Raw genomic sequence first — 21,617 nt, forward strand, 5'->3', positions numbered from 1 at the left:
ACCGCGGCTGGTGTAGACACAGAATTAGACTCTAACACATGACTTATTTTAGTTTAGCAAATTTGAGTAACAATTTACAATAAGGTTGAATTAGTAAACATTAATTAATTACTAACACGAACAAACAATAAACAGTAAAGTATTTCAGCATTTATTAATTCTTGTTAATGTTAGTTAATGTCAATACAGTTAGGTCATGGTGCATTAACTAATGTTAACAGTTTAATCTATTTTAATAATAATTGTAAATGCTAAAATTAACATGAACTAAGATTAATGAATGCTGTAGGGAGTATTGTTTATTGATAGTTTACGTTAGCTAATGCATTAACTAACTCTTACCAAATACAATCTTATTGTAAATTGTTACCCAGATTTGTTTTGTTGCTTAATTGCAACAATTTACATCTATTTAGCACCAATGATGTTACAAGCTGAAGAACCCTTATTTAGCACCAGTGTTCGGTAAGTTACTAAAAAAAGTAATTAATTACTAGTTACTAATTACATCTTCAATCATGTAGTTAGATTACTGTAAATTCTATTACTTGGTCCAATTCCCACTATTTTTGGCTCAATATAGTCCTTATAACTGCTTATTAATACTTAGTAGAGTAGTTGTAAAGTTTAAAAATTGGTAGGGATTGGGTAGGATTAAAGAAGTAGAATAAGGTTTTGCAGAATCATGCAGTAATATCTGCTTTTTAAGTATTAATAAACAGACAATATCTCAGTAGCCAATTATTAATGCTAATAACAAACCGGTAAATAGTGAGAATTGGAAACTACTGTGTTACCATTATTCTTACTAACTATAATAAGTATTTAAAGTGAGGAGGATACATAAAAAAAATGCATTTCTAGCTTAGACTTTACATTTTGATGTTAAATCCACTTTTGTATTAGATATAATTGATCTATAGTCCATAGACAGTATTTAGTTCAATTACATCAGAAGTAACTGTAATTAAATTACTGGAAAAATAAGACTAATCTCGTCCTTTACTTTTTCCAAGGAAAAGTAATTAAATTATAGTAACTAAGTACTTAGTAACTAGTTACACCCAACACTGTTTGGCACTATGCAGAAGCATGTCAATGATAACCTGTTTGCGTGCAATCTCTTTCCGGATGAGGAAGTTGAGCTGGTCTCTGTCTTTGGTTGAGTAGTATATTCTGCAGGAGGATGGCAGTCCATCACGACCCGCTCGTCCTGACTCCTGATAGTAACTCGCCAAAGACTTCGCTACATTCCAGTGAACTACAAACCTGAAATAAAACATAGACATTTACCATAAATCCACATGTAACCTTGTGTGTAAACATTAGAGCTATTCTTGGTGGAGTGTATTGCTTGTTAAGCACAAGTTAAATAAATGTATTAGTATATTTACTTTCAGGTATATGCGGCCCTGGACAACAAAACCAGTCACACGGGCACTGCAAAAAATGACTTTTTCCCTTATATATATTTGTACTGAAAACAAGACAAAAATACAAAAAAAAACTTAAATCAAGTATTTGATTTAATAAATATATAAATATAATATAAATATATTTATTAAATCAAAATACAAATATTTAGTATATGTATTTACTTGATGGGCAAAATGACTTAAGAAAATAAGTCTAGTGTTTGGACAAAAAATATACAATTTAAGAAAACAAGCAAAAAAAATATGTCAATTGGGTAAGACAATTTTTCTTGAAGTTAATTGTCTTGAGTTAAGTGTTTAAAAAAAAAAGGTCAAGATTTCTTTCCTTACACTGCAAAAAGTGACTCTTTTACTTAGTATTTTTGTCTTGTTTTCAGTAGAAATATCTAAAAATTCTTAAATCAAGATGTATTTTCTTGATGAGCAAAATGACCTAAGAAAATAATACTAGTTTTTAGACAAAAAATATACAATTTAAGTGAATTTATGCTTAAAACAAGCTAAAATATCTGCCAATGGGTTGAGAAAATTTTACTTGAATTAAGTGTTTAAGAAAAAATAAATCTTATTTCACAATTTTTTTTCTCACCCCATTGGCAGATAATTTTGCTTGTTTTAAGGACAATTTCACTTAAATTGTATATTATTTGTCTTAAAACTAGACTTATTTACTTAGGTCGTTTTGCTCATCAAGAAAAAACATCTTAATTTAAGAATTTTTAGATATTTCTATTGAAAACAAGACAAAAATACTAAGTAAGAAAGTCATTTTTTGCCGTGTACCCCACACGGCAAAAAATTATTTTCAAGAAAAAAAAATCTTAGTATTTTTGTCTATTTTTAAAAATATCTAAAAATTCTTAAATTAAGATGCTTTTTCTTGATAAGTAAAACAACCCAAGAAAATAAGTCGAGTTTTTAGACCAAAAATATCAAATTTAAGTGATTTTGTGCATAAAACAAGAAAAAAAAATCTGCCAATGGGGTAAGCAACAAAACTCTTGAACATTTTTCTTAAACACTAAATTTTCTTGTTTTATGCACAAAATCACTTAAATTTGATATTTTTGGTCTAAAAACGAGACTTATTTTCTTGGGTCGTTTTGCTCATTAAGAAAATATGGTTACACTTTAAAGTTCATTAGTTAACATTAGTTAATGTATTAACTAACATGAACAAACTATCAGAAATACATTTGTTACAGTATTCGTTAATCTTTGTTAATGCTAGTTAATAGAAATAAAAATTTTGATTGTTTGTTCATGGTAGTTCACAGTGCATTAACTAATGTTAACAAAATTTTAATAAAGAATTCGTAATTGTTGAAATTAACATTAACAAAGATTTATAAATGCTGTATAAGTGCAGTTCATTATTAGTTCATGTTAACTAATGTTAACTAATGAACCTTATTGTAAAGTGTTACCGAAAATATATCTTGATTTTAGAATTTTTAGATATTTTTACTGAAAACAAAACAAAAATACTAAGAATTTTTTTCTTGAAAATCATGTTTTGCAGTGCATTGGTAGTTTTTTTTTTTTTTTGCTTGTTTTAATTTACTTACATTTTATGTGTTTTGTCTAAAAACTAGACTTATTTTGTTAGGTCACTTTGCTCATTAAGAAAATGCATCTTAGTTTAAGATTTTTTTTATATTTCTACCAAAAACAAGATAAAAATATTAAGTAAAAAAAGTTGTTTTTTGCAGTATATTTGTAGCAATTGCCAACAACACTTTATATGGGCCAAAAATCATTAGGATATTAAGTAAAGATCATGTTTCATGAAGATATTTAGTACATTTCTACCGCAAACATATCAAAAATTTTATTTATCATCAGTAATATTTGTTGCTAAGTACTTCATTTGGAATCTCAATAAAAAGACCCTTATGTCTGGTTTAATGGTACAGGGTCAAATGTTAGGTACAGCATTTTTATGATTCTTTTGGATTAGAAAAAACAGAATCTATGAAAAAAGCTGAAGTTATTTAGCCAGAAATGACTTTTAAACAGCTGTGCTGGCAACCTATCTGACCTCTACTAGCTAAAACAATGTTAAACACATTTTTACTTTACAGTTAACTGGTTTGCCGTGATTGTTACATTATTCCTTTAATTGATTGTGTTTAGTTTATTCAGTTTCATTCATTAATTCTGTTAAATAGTTTATTCAGGAGCGGGATGCCTTATTCATTCACTTCTTAATTCAACCTTCATCTCAATTTCTTCATGAGCAACATGTCTGGTATTAAGTCATTTCATGACCAACACCTTATTCATTAAGTTTGATCACAAACTGACTTTTCATCATAGCTAATAAACACGAGTCACGTGTGACTCACCTGACATTGGCCTTGTCTACTCCCATACCAAAGCTGATGGTGGCTACAATAACAGCCACTTTATCCGCCATCCAGTCAGACTGGCTCTCCGTGCGATCGGCCACCTTCAGCCCTACATACAGACCAAACACAACCCATAATGACCTTTCCCATGTAAACGTGAAAAATAAACACTTTACAGAGCTGCACAGACAGGATTACCCGCATGGTATGGCTTGGCAGCTATTCCAAATTTAGTCAATTTAAATGCCACTTCCTCGCAGCTCTCTCTGGTTCGACAGTAAACAATCCCACATCCCTGCAAATCAAACATGTATTCATTGTATGACAAAATATGCTTATTCTGCTGTGAGTCTGACTGTGAGTGCCCTACCTTTCCTGCTGGATTTCCACCCAGTGCTTCCTTAGCAAACCCAAGCAAGTGGACATACGGATCAGGCAACAAATCTCGGAATATGACATCATATTTTAAGTTTTTACGGAAAACAGGCGTGGAAAAAACAAGTGGCGATCGAAGTCTGAGCGAGCGCTCGATGTCCTCCTGCACTCTCTTGGGTGCCGTGGCGGTTAACGCTACGCAAGGAACGCCCTGCAGACGAGAGCGGAGGTCACCCAGCTTCAGATAGTCCGGCCTGAAGTCATGTCCCCACTGAGAGACGCAGTGAGCTTCATCCACAGCGAGATACGCCAGTAGACCTCGTGAACACAGCGAGTTCAAGCAGGGCTGAAAGGACGGCGAGGCCACCATCTCTGGCGTGATGTAGAGCAGTTTGAGACGAGGACTGTCGCTCTCCAGGTCTGCTAGGATCTGACGACGCTCGGCTGATGGAAGTTTGGAGTTTATGGAACGTGCTGGAACATTCAGAGCTTTGAGGCGATCCACTTGATCCTGGAGCAGAAATGAAAAGTATGGGATGATAATGCAGAATTCAAGAAGTGCAAAAAGTAAAATCTTTATCTGTCATCAGAGGTGAATTAGTTTGCAAACCTGAGTAGTGACCACATGACCATTTAAAATCAATCTTAAAGGGGACATTTCATGAAAATCCGCCTTTTTCTAAGTGCTATAATTAGGTCCCCAGTGCTTCTATGAACCTAGAAAATGTGTAAAAGATCAACCCAATAACTTAGTTTGGGTAAGCCATTCTCTGCAAGCATGTAAAAAAAAAGGTCATTACATTTTGGCTCCCCTTGTGATGTCATGTAATAATGTGATGTAATAATGCCCCTTAATCTGCACTATCCAACCACGGCACTGCCATTTACTGCAGAGATCAGCTCATTAATATTTTTAAGGACACACCCCAAAATGGCACATTTTGCTCACACCTGCAAAGTGTCAATTTTAACATGCTATAATAAATTATCTATATGATATTTTGATCTAGAACGTACTCTAAGGACACCAAAGATATATATTTACATCTTAAAAAATCTTGTGAAATGTCCCCTTTAAGTGTAAAATGATAATGAAAATCTGCCAGTGGTCTGAGATATTGCATATTTTAATTTGTGAATGAATATAGATAAAAAATTTGAATTATTTGGTCAAATAAATTTTAACACAATGAATGCATACCCATTACCCAACAATGACAAAAGAGAGATAATGCAAAACAGAGAGGTTACTCTAACTTTCAAGAGGGCCTTAATATGACTTTAAATGGTTTTAAATAAGACACAAAAAAATCGAAATAAGAACAAAAAGCGAAACAGCGAAAAATCCAGATATTTATTAATTTTGTAACACATGTCTATCTGTCTAGTTATGCCAATCTCTATTATATTTTATTTGATAAAAATTATAAGTGGGGGACCTCCAAATATTATTGTGGACAATAATGTGTGGCATCAACAACTAACTCCATTGCATCATTGTGTCATTGCATTTAATTTTTTTTAAATGTATTTTAATGAGCAAATGTGAGAAACCAAGCAAACTCCATATTAAACAGCCTATAGTGTGGTCCAGATGTCCAAGTACCTGAACCAAAGCAAATAACTGTAGCATGTGAATACATTTTATAAGCATCAAATCTAAATTACATCTGTGTTTTTGTGACATCAAAATTAAATAAATAATCAACCCAAAGATATTAATCATGCAATAATATATATTTTTGTATTAATCTTATAGCATTTTTACCATTAAATGTTAAATAAATTATTAAATATTATAAATGTGGTAATATTTCTCATTATCTATATTTAAGTCTATATGTTAGCTTTGTGTGACAAACGTGTTGAGCCAGATTTCAAACCACTGATGTCATTGGTTTTGAATAAAGTGTCATGTGACTGATGAAGGCACGGTACGTGCAACTGCAAATAAGATGCAAAAGCAACGGCAGAGAGATTAATTATTAGTAAACAATTTACGCATGTTGATTTTATCTAAAGAAATTTACAGTGCTTTTTAGGTATGCACAATATCCCTATGGGAATTTCCAGGAAAGAAACCCAAAATCTTTACACAACTAATGCAATGATCTGCCCAATCAATATATACTAATAACACAACAAGTTCATTCTGTTCATCACATAAAGCTATTGTTTGATCCAAAACACTACTAAACACTAGACTACTTGTATGATATTTTATGATTCTTTTTAAATCTTTATGAAGCTTGGGCATTATATATACTGTATATATTGTAGGGCTGTGCAATGAATCGTTTTTGATTAAAACAATTACAAAAACAAGATAATCGAGGCAAAACAATTATTGTGCGATTAAAATATAAATTGCATGCTGCTGGACGATGTGTTTGTAGGGCACTTTAAAGGTAAATTGTAGCCTATTGCAACACTTATTTAATAAAAAGGTTAAATAAATGTATGCTTTTAAAGTCACAGAGTAATCGGGTAAAATGTGAAAACAAATTATATTAAAAAAAAAATAGCCGTGATTATGATGTTGCCCATAATCGAGCATGTCTAATATATAGTAAGAAGAGATTGCATTTGGGTTACAAAATGATATAATATTGAAACAACACAAGAGTTAAGTTTAATTATTTTACTGCAAAAACAACAATAATAAATCTACTTTTTCTTTAAAAATATGTCATTTTTAAGCATTGCGGGTATCACTGACCTGAATGAGTGCAATCAGAGGAGAAATGACCAGGGTGATGCCAGTGGCCAGAAGTGCAGGGAGCTGATAGCACAGAGATTTCCCTGCTCCAGTTGGCATACACACAAACACATCTCTGTCACCTGTGACCACAGAGACACACACAGTATGACATAAGAACAATGAGAAAACGGCAACGTTAATGACTGCATTGCTTAGCATTTAGTTCAACTAGCACTTAGCTAACTAACTCCTGATCTTCTATCCCAAAATAATCCACTGCAGTTGTGTCCTTCTCACCCTTAAGTACTGCTTTCACGACATCCTCCTGCTGCTGAGATCGAAACTTGTCAAATCCGAAGTGGTCTTTTAAAGCTCGAAGAATGTCACTCATATTTAATAACTACATAAACAATCCGAAAATTAACTCAACTTTCATTCAGCTCTCAGACTGAGTCGCGCACACACATGACGTCAGGCGCTGAACGATGTGACGCAAATATACCGCGCCCGTAAATCTCGCTCTCGCTACAATTTATATTTGATTTAATAATTTTAATTTCCCGTTATTATATTTATGAAGTCAAAATGAATTGAACATTTGAAAATGGATTTTAAACTATACTTGGAAACAATATCAAAGCAATAGAAATTAAAATAAAATAAATAAATTAAAATCGGTCTCTTTTATGTATTATTTATTTATTATGTTTATAATGTCTCATGTAATTTTTATACAATCCTAATTTCTTGAATGGTAAATCTTTGACATGTAATTCCTGAAATTGTCTTGCACGGCATATTGCATTTATTCATAATGCCTAATATTATCATTTTTATTACTTTACTGGTTTATTATACATTTGTTCGTTTTAAATGAATATTTTTATGTAAAGTTAATAAATTAATTTTACACTTATAAATAAGTTTGTTAAATAATTAAATAATGTAAAATAAATCCTTTCATCAAGGTCAAACACTTAAAATAATAAGTGAGTTGAGACAGATCTCACACTTATTCAAATTAAAATATTAATATGATATAAAGTTTTTTTTTAAGCTTATGACTAATTTCTTGAGTAGTGGCTTTTAACTGGTTTTGTTTTAGGACCCATACAATATTTTACGTTGAACATTAGGTGGCGACCCAACACAGAAATTGTTTATCATACAAAAGTAAACAAAATGCTCTTAAATGCCCTCTTTATAGTGGCAAAAAAGTAACCTTAATTTATTTTTATAAGAATATCAGTTGAGACCCACTGGTCTGGAAATTAAGCACTGGGCTCTGATTTTGAACTTGGTGGTCTTCACCCCTGGGTCTGAGTCTAAATACTTGGTGTTTTAAATCTGTTGATAATACAATTTTGTTTGAAGTTTGAAGACTTGACATAAACTATACCTTCAACCCCTCATGCCCATGCCGGGACACAGACAAAATAAATCATAATTTTCTATTCATCACCAAAATGTCTTCAATCCCAAAAATCATTGTGATTACATCATTTCAGATCAAAAGATGACCCATAATATTGTGTTCTGGAGATAAAATGGAGCAAATATTGGAAAAAATATTTAATTATTTATGTCCGGATATTTTATGTTTGAACATGTGTTAAAACAAGTTTACATCTTGTATAAGATGTAATTTTTTAATGTGTGAATTCAGAACTTACAGATATTATTTACTGTGTAAGTGTATTCATTCAAAGCAGGGTAGATTTAAAAATGTAATTACAGGCTAGCATTTTTAGATTATTGGCTACAGAAACGTAATAGTTTTACAGCAAGCATGTAAACACTGAGCGTGCAAGACAAACCCATTCATTATCATTTAAAAATCAAAACTATATAAATATATAAAATGTGGGCGGGGTACATGTCCTTTTAACCAAAAGGTTAAATCTGCACATTTAAATTAGTAATGCTCTCAATTTAAGGCAGAATATATGCTGCTACTTCTCTATCTCGGACCAAGAAAGCTTCCATCACAAGGGCTCCCCATCTCTCATTACCTCCTTCCTTAAAATCAATGTTGGTCAGAAGGAAACCTCTTGTTTCCTTCATGTGATTCTTACGATGCGTTCAAGTCAAATCAGACATATTGTAGGCCTACTTACAACATAAACATAAATAAACCATAAAGGCATAAATATTACTGGGAAATTGTAGTTTCTTTTAGCTTGGGGTGTGACAGTGAGAAACATGATAACATGAATGGATGTAATGCAGTTGAGGGGAAAATTTTTAATTGAATGTTTACTCGTCCAAGAAACTGAAATTTATCATGTGCTTGTTATACTATATGAAGCAAGTTAATGATTTTCAAGAAAATAATGCTTACATTGTCAATAATGCTTACATATGCACCTATAGGTGATGAATGGTTACTTTTGCGATATTGGACGGGGATTTTGTTTAATATTGATTTCTTTTTAAACTGCTGTATTTTGTGTAATTCATTAAAAGAAGGCACACTGAGATCCTGCACCAACAAAAGTGACTTTAATGCACATGACAATGAAAACACAACTTACAAGCTCGTAAATATGAACAACACAGTTTATATTTACGTACTATTACTATAACTAATATTGTGTTCTGTTAAAAGTTTTAGCCATGTAATTTTATCCAAAGGCACAAAAGTGAAGAAAATAATATTAAATAAAATTAAAAAGAAATCTGTAAATGGCCAGTGAATTAAAATGATATTACTGTTAAAGGTGACATTTCACAAGACTTTTTTAAGATGTCAAATAAGTCTTTGTTATCCCCAGAGTATGTAGCTACTTTGTAGGTGGGAGCAAAAATGTGCCGTTTTTGTGTGTGTCTTTTTTAAACGCAAATGAGCTGATCTCTGCACTAAATAAGCGTATTAACCCCTTCTGACATCACAAGGGGAGCCAAATTTCAACCACCTATTTTTTCACATGCTTGCAAAGAATGGTTTATCAAATCTAAATTACTGGGTTGTTCTTTTTCACATTTTCTGGGTTGATAGAAGCAGTTATAGCACTTAAATATATAAAAAGCCAGATTTTCGTGATATGTCCCCTTTAATGTTTTTTTTTACAAGCGCAATAGAGCAGGTTATCGCATCTTTTTATCCAAAACTTAATAAAACACCAGTGTTTTTGTATGCAAGGTGTTACTTGGTTAATGGCGCATTGTGATCTTGTTGGCGTTCCACACAGACGTGACGTCACGCTGGGTTCAGTGTTGGTGGTGGAGTGGCGTTCACTCACTGAATCCACACGCACATGCAAATCTCTCCCAAAGGAAAGCACAGTCTGGAGTTTATCGAAACGAGAAAGTAACTCGTTGAACACTTGAAGGCGAGTAACAACAGTCAAGTGCTTACATTTATAACAATCTGTTAGAGAAGCGGACTAAAGGTGAACTTTAAGTTAGTTGTTATAGAAGTGTCGGGACGAGGGACTGATCCCGGACCCGCTGTTATGCCAACAAACCTACAGCGCAAAATATGAGTGTTTGAAACTCAAAGGTAAGAATGTTGATTGTAACTTTATAAGAAATACAATTTAAAGTCTGAATAGTTTGCTAATGTGATAAAAAGCAGGTTGAATTGTGTTTGTGTTAAAATAGTATGCTATCGCGATAGTGTTTATGTAGTCGCGGTATTTAACCAAATCAAATGATCTAACTTATAGTTTTCTAATACGAAATATTGTCACGGTAACCATAGCTACCGCCAAAATAGTTAATGATGTTAATGTTACCAGTGTAAATAGTTATACATTATTACTGATTCACCTCAGAAAACCATCACAATATTTCACTTTTGATGACACCAGGTGCTAACACAAGTTAACACAGTGTTACTGGAATAACTACAGTTTTGTTTTTTATCTCTATGTAATTTTGCTAATGTAATTTTAGCAATTTGTTTAAAGTCTTGAACTATTTGCAAGCTGCTGGTTGAATGTGTTTTAAACTTTATTAACAGCTTTTCATTAACATATCGTAATAATGTCACTAGAGAAAGTGATTATAGCAAATTATACCACGGTGCTGTTGAATGCTTTATTCTGATTGGTTGAGAAATGTTCCACAGGTATGCATTATTTTTCAATAAACCCACACCTAACCTGTCAAAAAATGTCTTAAAATAACTTCCAGAGCAATGTTTTGGTGTGCATTATTTTCAAATAATTCAATGCCCCGTCGCCGATTATTCCTTACGTATGCATATTTTGTCACTTATTATGTTATTGTAAAGAAATGTTGTATCTCATGTGAGGTGGTCCAAGATCTAAGGTGTTCTCAAGGGGGCCATACGCCCCAAAACAAACATGAAAGCATTGTGATAAAATTGTTAATGGCATACATCTACGTTTATGTAATGATATTAAATTGATTGTATCTTCATAACATATAAACATTATGATGTCGCTCTTTTTTTGAAGTTTTCTGTTCCTTAATATTTTAAATCTTTAGCTCAGTTGCTAGATCACAGAGCTTCATGGGTCATAGGTTCAATCCCAGCAAAAAACAACATACTTATATAAAGTGTATAGCTTGAATGCAGTGTAGGTTACTATAAATACAACATAAAATGTTAAGTGCCACTTGTACTAGCCAAAACCAAACAACAAACACAACACACAAAGAAAACATGCATTCATTCACTTATACTACTGTTAATGTTTTCTTAGTGTTTCAGTCTTTATTATATCAAGTTTGCATCATGTGTGATACTTCTGATTTGATTTATTGTGAAGCATTTATTTTTACTTTTTGCCGAATGTCGGGTAATACTGAATTAAAAAACAACCTCCCAATGACGAAAACCGTGTTTGGTGTGGTAGTGCTATTTTTAGAGCCATTTCCTTCATATTTGCATATTTGTAAGACACAATAATTCTGAAGCCCTCTCCGTGATTTGTTTTTTTTTGGACATCAAACTTCAAGGGCGCTATACTGGATAACTGTATTGGGAAACTGAAAAATTGTACATTCAGATCCTGCAAGAGTTGATCTATGGATACCATTGTGTCTTTTATCAATAGACGTAACCTTGGGTTACTCCAGGATGGCTGAACATTCATTGTAAGATAATTTGGATAAAAGCAAATGAGTAGCTTAATGGTGGACAGCGTCAGCGTGGAGGTGACATCAGAGTTTTACATCCTCTAAAGCCTCCTTAGGGCACAGATGACTGGAAATGTTTTGCCTAATAGAGTTAACTTATTTACAACAGGGCAACTTGTGAAATTGTCAGAAATGGGCGTCTAAACATCTCCAAGATTTTAAATGTATTCATTGCTTGCTGTAACTAATAAACAGATAATTTCGAAAATGCAGCGGTGAACTGTACAATGCATGGCAAAAGTGTCCTTAGTATTAGCCAATATATTTATGTCACCTAAATATTGACATCATATATAATGTGATTATATGTTAGTTGTGACCTTCAGTGCCATAAAGAGGATCTGTAAACATGATAATAGAAACGTTATCCATCATAACAGCGCTCCACCCAACAACTCGCACATTGTCAGTGGTTTGGCAACAAAGCGAAAGCAACTATCGGTCCTGAAAAGAGGAGATGATTATAGCTATCAAGAGTGACAGATTTGCTCGGTCCTTCTGTCATTTTGGGTGTGTAGAGAAAGTAAGATTTTTCAGGCTTATATAATGGAGCAATGATTATATGACAGCTGCACGGTGCTCATTTAATGCTTAAGTTATGACTGAACCTCTGGGCAGTTTGACCGCTGAATGTGGATTTTCCGTGTGCTACAGTGAATATGATTATTGTTGCAATTTTCGTTTTCCTTTTCTTTCCCAAAACGGTGTCCTCTGAGGAATTTTACTGTTCAGCCTGTGATTTTTGCCTGCACGGCATGTAGACGCCCAAGCGCGCCACCGTTTATGGTCACTAAAATGTTTTTTAAGACCTTGATTTGAAGGCATTTGTATGAATGTTTTTAAAATAGTTATGCTGAGACGAATATTGTGCAAAATAGAAATGGCCTGGCTACCACCCACAGCTCCTTGTAGAGCACAAACAAACAAGTTAGTTTAAGGCTGGTTAAAGGTGCCAAAGTATGCATTAAAATAATCTGTTTAATTGTTCTCTGATATCTACATAGAAGGTATGTGGCTTTATTAAATGCAAAAATTAACCAGAGTCCATTTACAACCCTAGGATTTCCCTTTAGAATGAAATGGTCAATTTTTACCTTATTTGGAAGGGTCATGAATAATAATGTTGAGCTTTGCTCTGATTGGCTGTTTCACAGAGCAGCTCCTTCAGTAGCTCTGTGTGTCTGTACACAGATCTTATGTTTGAGCCTGTATAAGACGAAGATACAGAATTTAAGGAATAATCAATAGTTTGGAGATTTCTGCGTGGTAAGTTTGTTATTTTTAGTATGGACCAGCAAAACGTAGTCAATAGTAGAACTTTAGCCTAAACGTTAGCATCAGTGTTGGGGAAAGTTACTTTTAAAAGTAATGCATTACAATATTAAGTTACTCCCCCAAAAAGTAACTAATTGCGTTACTTAGTTACTTTTCATGGAAAGTAATGCTTACGTTACTTTTACGTTACTTTTAAGTTACTTTTGCGTTACTTTTTCTTACTTTGCTGAGGCTTGATCTCTTTCAGGCCTTGCAGGTGTTTTTTATGATCGCAAAAATGTCAAGCTCTGGCTTGCCATCTCTGTTTCTGATTCAAACTGTTTCCGTTCAGGTGCACAGAGTGCGTAATTCTACGTTAAAATGTTCAGTTTAATTTAGTACGTTATTTTGCAATTTTTTAAATTGAATTAATTAAACTGAAAGTAACTTGCATAATTTTTTTTAAAAAAGTAACCCAAATATTAATGTATACATTTATAAAGTAATGCGTTACTTTACTCGTTACTTCAGAAAAGTAATATTATTACGTTATGCATGTTACTTGTAATGCGTTACCCCTAGGGCTGGGCGATATGACCAAAAAAATTATCGAGAAAATGTTTTCCATATCAGTCGATATCGATAATTATCATGATAAATAACAAATCTTTACTCCTGTCAAATTTAAGGGCAGATTTTTGCTCCTGAATGAAAATTGTAAAAACCAGACAGTTAATAATGGTTTTAAACTACTTTTTATTCAGAACATGACAAATACAAAAACTAAAATCTTGTTTTAATGCATCTGTATTAAATGTAAATCTATTTGTTATGAAATCAACACATTTCTGACACAAAAGCAGCAGACTACTGTCCCTTTAAGACCCAAGACAGACTGCTTTAAGTTTCAATATACTGAGTAACAGCTGTTTATGTTCACTTAAACAAGAAAGAAAACTTAGTTCAGTGATCACGCGTGTGTTATACATATACGAGCTATACACGCTGATAAATGGATGTCAAGAGTGTCACGTTGCTGTGGGAGCGCACATACCCAAACACTATATTCACTGCAGTGGTGGATCTGCTGCTTTTCCTCAGTTTCCTGAATTTGTGAATGTCCTGTAAATATACTTTTAAAGCTGTGCGGACGTGTGCGTCCGCAAGGCGGACGCTGAATGAAAGTAAAGTATACTGCACGCACCTGTGTCTGCTGTGTTTGACGAACCCTGTTTGCGCGTCCAACATTACACACAAGAAAATGTTTCCGCGCATTTGGATTCCGTGATTCCGTCCGCGTTATCCGCATCGCGAAAATCATAGGTCTCTACTAATAAATGAATAACTTGCCTCATCTTCCACTCCTTCAAGTCTGACTGTCACTGTGATTGTAAACCAAGAGCGCGTGCCGCATCCGGAAGTTCTCGCGCAACATTACGCACAGTGCTTAAACATTATCGATCACTTATCGAACTGTCCTTATCGTTTTATCGAAAAAGTTTATATCGGTAAAATTATCGTTATCGAATTATCGCCCAGCCCTAGTTACCCCCAACACTGGTTAGCATATAGCATTAACTAGCATATAGCGCTAACTCATCAGTCACAACTTTGTTTTAGCATTGTAACAACATTGTAATTAATTTAATGTATAAATTAATGTTGGGGCGTACATCTCGACTGTAATGTCACAGTCGGTGTTATGTTGAGATTGGTCTGTTTTCCAGCGGTCTTTTGCATGCACAAGGTTTACATTATTTATATATGCCAAGGTTAATTTACATTTTACAGTACCGTTAAACAGTTAAATGTTTAGTCTGCAATGGAATAAAATGTTGGATATGCTTTGGCAATGAAATATGCAGTAGGTAATGTCTATTACTTTTCTTAACTGAGAAGTAGTTGTTCAAGTCTTTCAACATAAAATTACGTCTTTATTTGACTTCAAATGTTTTTTTTCTGTCTTGCTGTTTGCTCAAGCTCTGTATTTGGCTTTTGTAGTAACTACTGTTTTTCTTGCCGACTCCTTTTTCAGGTTCTGGTCTGCCGGTCCAAACGCTCCAGTCTTCCCAACCGTCTAAACCACAGCATCAACAGGGCCTCTGCATTCCCAGAAACTGAGCTCCACGCGACCCAAACCAATCCCTTCACCCAGAGAAGGCTCTGGAAACTCCAGAAGGAAAAGACGGAAGGGCAAAATAGATTTTCCAGTTCTCTGAGCTTTCACATCCACAGCGCTAGATGAGTTTGATGACGTGATTGTTGGAAGGATTCAGATATCTGTTTGCTTGTGGTGTCCTCAGACGTCTGGCTGACACTTGCCCCCTACTGAAGTAATCGTTCCCAAAAGTGAATTCTGGGATAGGTTCATGCGGTGGCCGTGCCTCTGTATGGAGGTATAAGGGAGGGGAAGGACTCTTGTGGGGCACTGGTGGAATTCTGGCTTGTAGGGGATCATGGGAAAAGAGCAGGATCTTCTGCAAGCAGTCAAGAATGGAGATCTAGCCACTACACAGAAGCTGCTGGCCAAAGTCAAAGCTAGCAAAAGCAGTAAGTAACAATGGATTACATCATATCCTACTGTATTACTATGGTTGTGTATGGCAGTGATGACAACATGTTTTCCTTGAAGCTTTTTGACAAGCAATCACTGAGGTGTTGACGGGTACGCTTTGAATTGTTTGAATTGTCCATACAACGCTTTTTGTGTAATGTACTTGTGACTGGGCTGGTTGATACACTATAAAGGGTGGATACACTTTTTGAAAGCAGATATAGGTGTATTGGTAATGGTGATCTATTTATGTACCTTTCGTATCTCACACGATAACTTTTCTGGGGTAAACGGGTCAAAGTTCAGAACCTGCCTGTCAGTAAAGAATGATAGATAGTGAAGTTTGTTTTGGTTAGTGCTTGGAGACCCCATTCGTGCCTCTTCTTCCTGGTCTCACCAATTACTCTTCCCTGGAAGTTTATCTTTTTTCCTAATACGAGTTGCACAAGATCAGTGAGACTGAGCTTTAAAACACCTTGTGAACATGGTACTGATAACATCAACAGACTCAGCGTAGTGCTTTTATCTCTTTATGGCAGTGCATTAAAAGCAAGCTGTACCCTATAACCCTCACACTCATCTCCAGCATGTAAAGCTTGTGTTGTCTGTGATGTGGTCCAGTGCAATTCTCCAAAGGGAAGGAGAGACGCTCCCCCCATTGGATCTCCCAAACTGACAGACTTTAGGAGATGGATGGGCTATTTTCTCTGTTGCAGTCTGCACTGGCCATATATAAAGACAATAAAGCAATATGCCAGTAAGTTATTTTACTAAGGTTGTTGTTAGTTATATTTATTTATATGAAATGTAGTTTAATCAGCCTAAAGCCTTGAATCATGCTTGACTGTATGTGAAAACACGTGCTTGTAGGTACAAAAAGCAGGAATTTGTGTTACCTTCTGTTCTGTGGGCAGTTTTTTTTTCTTTCTTTCATCTGTGAGCTGTAGAGCTTTGTTTTGATGTATCACATCACCTTTTCATTTTCACGTAGTAAGACGATCGCTGCAAACTCTCACGTTTAGATAAAAGACGCAACTATACACCTGGAACGACCTTAAAGACCCCAAATATACCTGTTTACCTTTCATTGTGAGTATTGTTTGTGAAGCTGCTAGTTATTATCCACTTGAACACTGGGAGTTTGTCCTTTGAAGTTTGTATGCTGTCATTGGGAAGGTTTCTGTAGTTGCTTCGGGATGGCTTCGAGCCTCCAACTCGAAAAACGAAAAGCTTGTTGACTGTCAGTTCAAAAGCAAGTTGGATCTCATGCTGTGTTTCGTTCGCGCAGAACTGAATCCAAATGCTGTGTACACAGGGCTCGCAAAATCGCTAGCCCGACGTCCCGGGGCTATTGTAAATTCCTGTCGGGCTACCAAAATGTATCTTTGCCCTGCCCGTCGGGCTATCTTGGGTAGGAAATAATATTTTAATGTTTTTGCTTTGTCTCAGATTTAGTTAGGTAATTATATTGTATGTATTTTGGCGTCCTTTTGTCAGTCATTATCCTCACGTAACAAGTGAAACTGTCAGGAAATGAAGTGAAAGCATAAATAAACCCATCCTTAATGTGCACGTCTGAAATGCGCGCGACCCTCTGCACGCGACCCTCTGCACGCGCTTCTCCCGGCTTCGCTCTTCACAAGCACCTGCCTGCTCTTGTGCTCAGCGTGAACTCAAGTCATTTAAAAAAAAATTACCTCATAGACTAACATTGTTTTAGCGTTTCTTTTTTCTTTCTTCAGGTAGTAACTTAAATATATGAGAAGGAAAATATATTTGAGTGATTTCCGATCGATTTGACACGTTTACGCTATTAAGAGAATATGATGCTAAGCTTTTGATAGGTGACTAAACAGCAGTGGTAAGATATATTACGTTTACCTAAAACGAATAGAATGTGTGTTTGTCATTTCGTTTTACCTCAGAGTCTAACATTATTCTAGCGAAAATAAACGGCTATGGTAAGATCTGTTAACCTAAAGGGAATTAAATGTTTATTCCTTTTTAATAAATATGTTTTAAGTCTTCTATATTGTGTTAAAGTCACTGGTTGTTTATATATTTGATAAAATACCATGTTATCTATATGTGTTGAGATATTTTATTATATTAAATTAAATTAAAAATAACCTGTGTTATAATACATTCATATAATATTTCAGTAATATAACATTCAATTATTCTAACGTTAGGGGAACGTTAAAATAACCTGAAAATAACATTAGGGGAATGTTTATTTTCTTTAAGAAAACATTCCTTGCTATTAAACAAAAACCTTGGAAAATAACATTCTAGAAACCAAAAACTAATGTTAGGGGAACGTTTTGTGTATCAAATATCAAATTGTTAGCTGGGGATGGGCAGAAATAGTTGGCTTACATGGAAATCCAGGATTTATCAATATTCTACATTAAACAGTGTATTTTTATTCGGGCTACTTGTATTAATTTCGGGCTACCAAAAATGAAAGAGTGCCTGCCCGAAGGGCTATTAGGGATTAAAAAATTTTGCGAGCCCTGAGTACACACCAAAAGTGAAGCATTGTGTTCCTCGCTCTAGATTACCAATTGCGGCCACATTCAGGAGCCCTATGATGACAAAAGTAAACAGAAAGAGGTTCATAAGCAGTGTTGGGGTTACACATTACAAGTAGTGATAGACCGATATATGGGGCCGATTTTTTTCGATTTTTATGTGTATCGGCATTGGCCGATACGTGGCTGCTGTGTTCGCCTATTTTTTTTCCGGCATTATTTACAGACAGAGTGCTGGAAGCCGCAAGCGATTGCAGGTCATGTGACTAAAAACAACCAACCTTTCCATGACAACATCGAAACCTCAGCCTAACAGCTGATCATAGCTGGACAAAGCGGGTTTTTATTTCTCATCTCTCTATATATTTGTAGTAGTAAAGTGCTAGAAATCAATATCCTTTGCTGATAGTTCCTCATCATTGTGAAGAGTGCAGTTAATGGTTCCATAGCACCCTCACCTGTTTTTACTATTTGTTAAATATATATTTTTTAAGTTCAATAAATGTTACTTTTTTAAATTGAAACTAAATGGCATCATTGTGTCATTTTTATGATGTACATTGAGTGAGCAAAAGCTGTATCGGCTCCAAATATCGGCTCAAGAAAATTGGCAGCCTGTATCGGTCATCAGCTAAGGCTGATGAAACAAAAATCGGTATCGACATCGTCACAAAAAAAAAAATCCATATCGGTCGATCCCTAATAACAAGTAACCTGCATTACGTAATTATATTACTTTTCTAAAGTAACGAGTAAAGTAACGCATTACTTCATGTACACATTAATATTTGAATTACTCTTATAAAAAAGTAATGTGAGGTTACTTTTTAATTTAATTAATTTGATTAAAACAATAATAATGTACTGAATTTAACTAAACGTAGTCGCGTCGAATCATGCACTATATGCGTGTGTGACTGATCATGAACAGTTTGAGTCAGAAACAGAGCGAGATGGCAGGCCAGGGCTTGACATTTTTGCAGTGGATATATGCAATTTCTGAATGCCGAACTTCTCAGTCATAAAAACACCTGCAAGGCCTGAAAGAGATCAAGCCTCAGACGAGTAAGAAAAAGTCACGGAAAAGTAACTTAAAAGTAACGTAAGTATTAATTTCCATGAAAAAGTAATGCAATTAGTTACTTTTTTGGGGAGTAACTTAAAGTGACACCATGTAATTTTTCAACCTTCATAATACATTTTCAAGACCCTTGTGATAGTACATCGACTTTAAATAGGTTGAATGACATGTCTACCATAGCCTGACGGGGTCTGTATCACTTTTACTCGTATTTTAAAACTTAGGGTTTGTGGTAGTAACCAGAGCACAAAAAAAACTACAAAATTCGACTGCTTTACGGCATACGTCACTTCCTCCACACAATTTGTTTTTAACGTGAATTTTGCTGGAGGCTACTTAAGGAGTGTAGAGAGCAGTTTCTAATATGTGACTCTGTGGCACAGTCTTTAGTGTCACGGACCTATGACACGGGCGACCCGGGTTCGATTCCCCTTTAAGGCAATTTTTTATATAAACTGTTGATTCATACATAAATGCGATCTTCTTTATAAATTACGGCGATTATATTGCATATAGTTCCCTGTATTCAGATGCTGTGTTCACGTATTTACCTTTCTTTTTACTGTGTCTATGATATTTACATTACAATCCAGGATGCTATAGCACTCAAACTTGCTCACAGTGTAAAACCAAACCCTATTCATTCACCAATCAGATCCGAGCGTTTCTCTCTTCTCTCTTCCTCATTTGCTGCGTTCCGCTGTCACTCGCGTGACGTATTACAAAGCGGCAGACCTAAACGCATCGGTTTACTTGGATTTGGAGCGATTTTCACACAAAAAAGAGGAATAACGAGCGCCATTGCGGAAAATCCTGGTGGCGAGGGAGAGAGAGAGGATGCAACAATATTTGTTTGGAAAAAGGCAAGGAAATACGTCTGGTCGTTTCTGAATTGGAAGGCTGCAGCCTCCGGAGGTCAAATATGCAGGCTGCACACGTCATCAAGCCTGGGTTATTAAGGTAAACTGAGCATTACATTCGCAAGTCATAAGCATACTGCAACAATTTACGATTAACTAAGTATAATAGTCAACTTTGTAATTGTTAATATTGTGAAATAAGACAGTCTTGATGACGTATTAGAAATACGACATCCGGAGGCTGCAACCTTCAGATTGAGAAATGGCTTCTGCCACGACGAGTTCCTCATCAGAAAGTTGTAACATGACTGCGTTTCTCTCTGTTGTCTCAAAATGTTGATCGTTTAGCATTTTAAATGTTTAGTTTTTAGTTTAGTTTTAAGGTTGGCCAGTTGCTTTCCTTTGCGACAGTGCTGCGGCGCTTGTGGGCTCTAGGGGCGCTAGAAGTGGAAAAATACGTGTCTAGCACCCCCTAGTGGCCAAAAGTTTCATGGTGTCCCTTTAATATTGTAATGCATTACTTTTAAAATTAACTTTCCCAACACTGTTCATGAGAACGGCAAATTTGGGGAGTACCGATTGAATAATTTAATGCGGTGATCGACCAATACCGATCTGCGGCCAATCGATTGGAACATCCCTACTTAGTATGTAATTTACTCCTGCAAATAATTAAATTCACTTCTGGTGTGTACACAGCCTAAGACTTAAACATCTGTCTGCAAAAATACTCAATTTGTTGAAAGAAATGTAAGTCAAGTTGTTTGAACAGCTGGTTACCTAAATTTCTCCTTAACTTTTTTTGAGGAAAAAACAGGCTTGTGACTCAAGGATTCGATTTCCATGGCCATGAAGAGGTCAGTCTGATAACCCGGCACCCACCTCGGCTATTCTTTACCCAAGTGTGTGTAAACATACACTGATAACGCACACACTTCTAGGGGGACAGGCTTGCAAGTTGTTTTCGGGTGTAAGCACCTCTATTGTCTTTCCAAGCCATAATCAAGGCCCGAGTCATTATGTGAGTGGCAAGCTGGCTGAGTTATTGCTCCATAATGTCATTTTTAGTGCGCTTGGAGTCGTAAAGGCATTCATACAGCCATTAACACACGGCGGGCTTTTGTGGCCCTCATCCTTCAGGCTGAAGAAGTCCTGGCCAGCTGACTAGCCTACCCAGCATGTCTCCACCCCTCTGTCCCCGCTGCTTTGTCTGGGTCCCTGAGGGGCTGCGCCACAGCTTGTCAGATTACCCACGATCCTTTGTTCAAACTCACAGCTTCGCTAATTCATCACCTTGCTCTTCATGCACGTGCTCATCGAGGCTGTGCATCGCCACGGCACATAACGCAACAAACAACACCC

At 35.2% G+C, this 21,617-nt stretch overlaps 2 protein-coding genes across 7 annotated transcripts in view; one reads left to right on the plus strand and one right to left on the minus strand.

Annotated features, from left to right (window-relative positions):
* recql5 (RecQ helicase-like 5) overlaps positions 1-7,322 on the minus strand; it is a 28,345-nt gene extending 21,023 nt beyond the window's left edge. The window contains exons 1-6 of one of the 2 annotated variants that reach the window (XM_065263072.2): positions 7,161-7,322; positions 6,882-7,003; positions 4,158-4,673; positions 3,986-4,082; positions 3,785-3,896; positions 1,107-1,269 (exon numbers count right to left, since the gene is read on the minus strand). In XM_065263072.2, coding sequence (XP_065119144.1) covers positions 1,107-1,269; positions 3,785-3,896; positions 3,986-4,082; positions 4,158-4,673; positions 6,882-7,003; positions 7,161-7,254 — 1,104 coding nt within the window. In that variant the 5' untranslated portion in view covers positions 7,255-7,322. Of the gene's footprint in view, positions 1-1,106; positions 1,270-3,784; positions 3,897-3,985; positions 4,674-6,881; positions 7,004-7,160 lie in introns of both variants that reach the window. The other variant, XM_065263071.2, reaches the window with a different exon arrangement.
* Positions 7,323-10,075: 2,753 nt separating this feature from the next.
* The window catches only part of LOC135744767 (caskin-2), an 81,891-nt gene continuing 70,349 nt past the window's right edge, over positions 10,076-21,617 (plus strand). For all 5 annotated transcript variants that reach the window (XM_065263085.2, XM_065263086.2, XM_065263088.2 and 2 more), the window contains exons 1-2: positions 10,076-10,365; positions 15,262-15,776. In XM_065263085.2, the coding sequence (XP_065119157.1) occupies positions 15,683-15,776 (94 nt within the window). In that variant the 5' untranslated portion in view covers positions 10,076-10,365; positions 15,262-15,682. The remainder of the gene's footprint in view (positions 10,366-15,261; positions 15,777-21,617) is intronic.

The sequence above is a fragment of the Paramisgurnus dabryanus genome, chromosome 3 (genome assembly GCF_030506205.2).
Source record: "Paramisgurnus dabryanus chromosome 3, PD_genome_1.1, whole genome shotgun sequence".
Lineage (NCBI taxonomy): Eukaryota > Metazoa > Chordata > Actinopteri > Cypriniformes > Cobitidae > Paramisgurnus > Paramisgurnus dabryanus.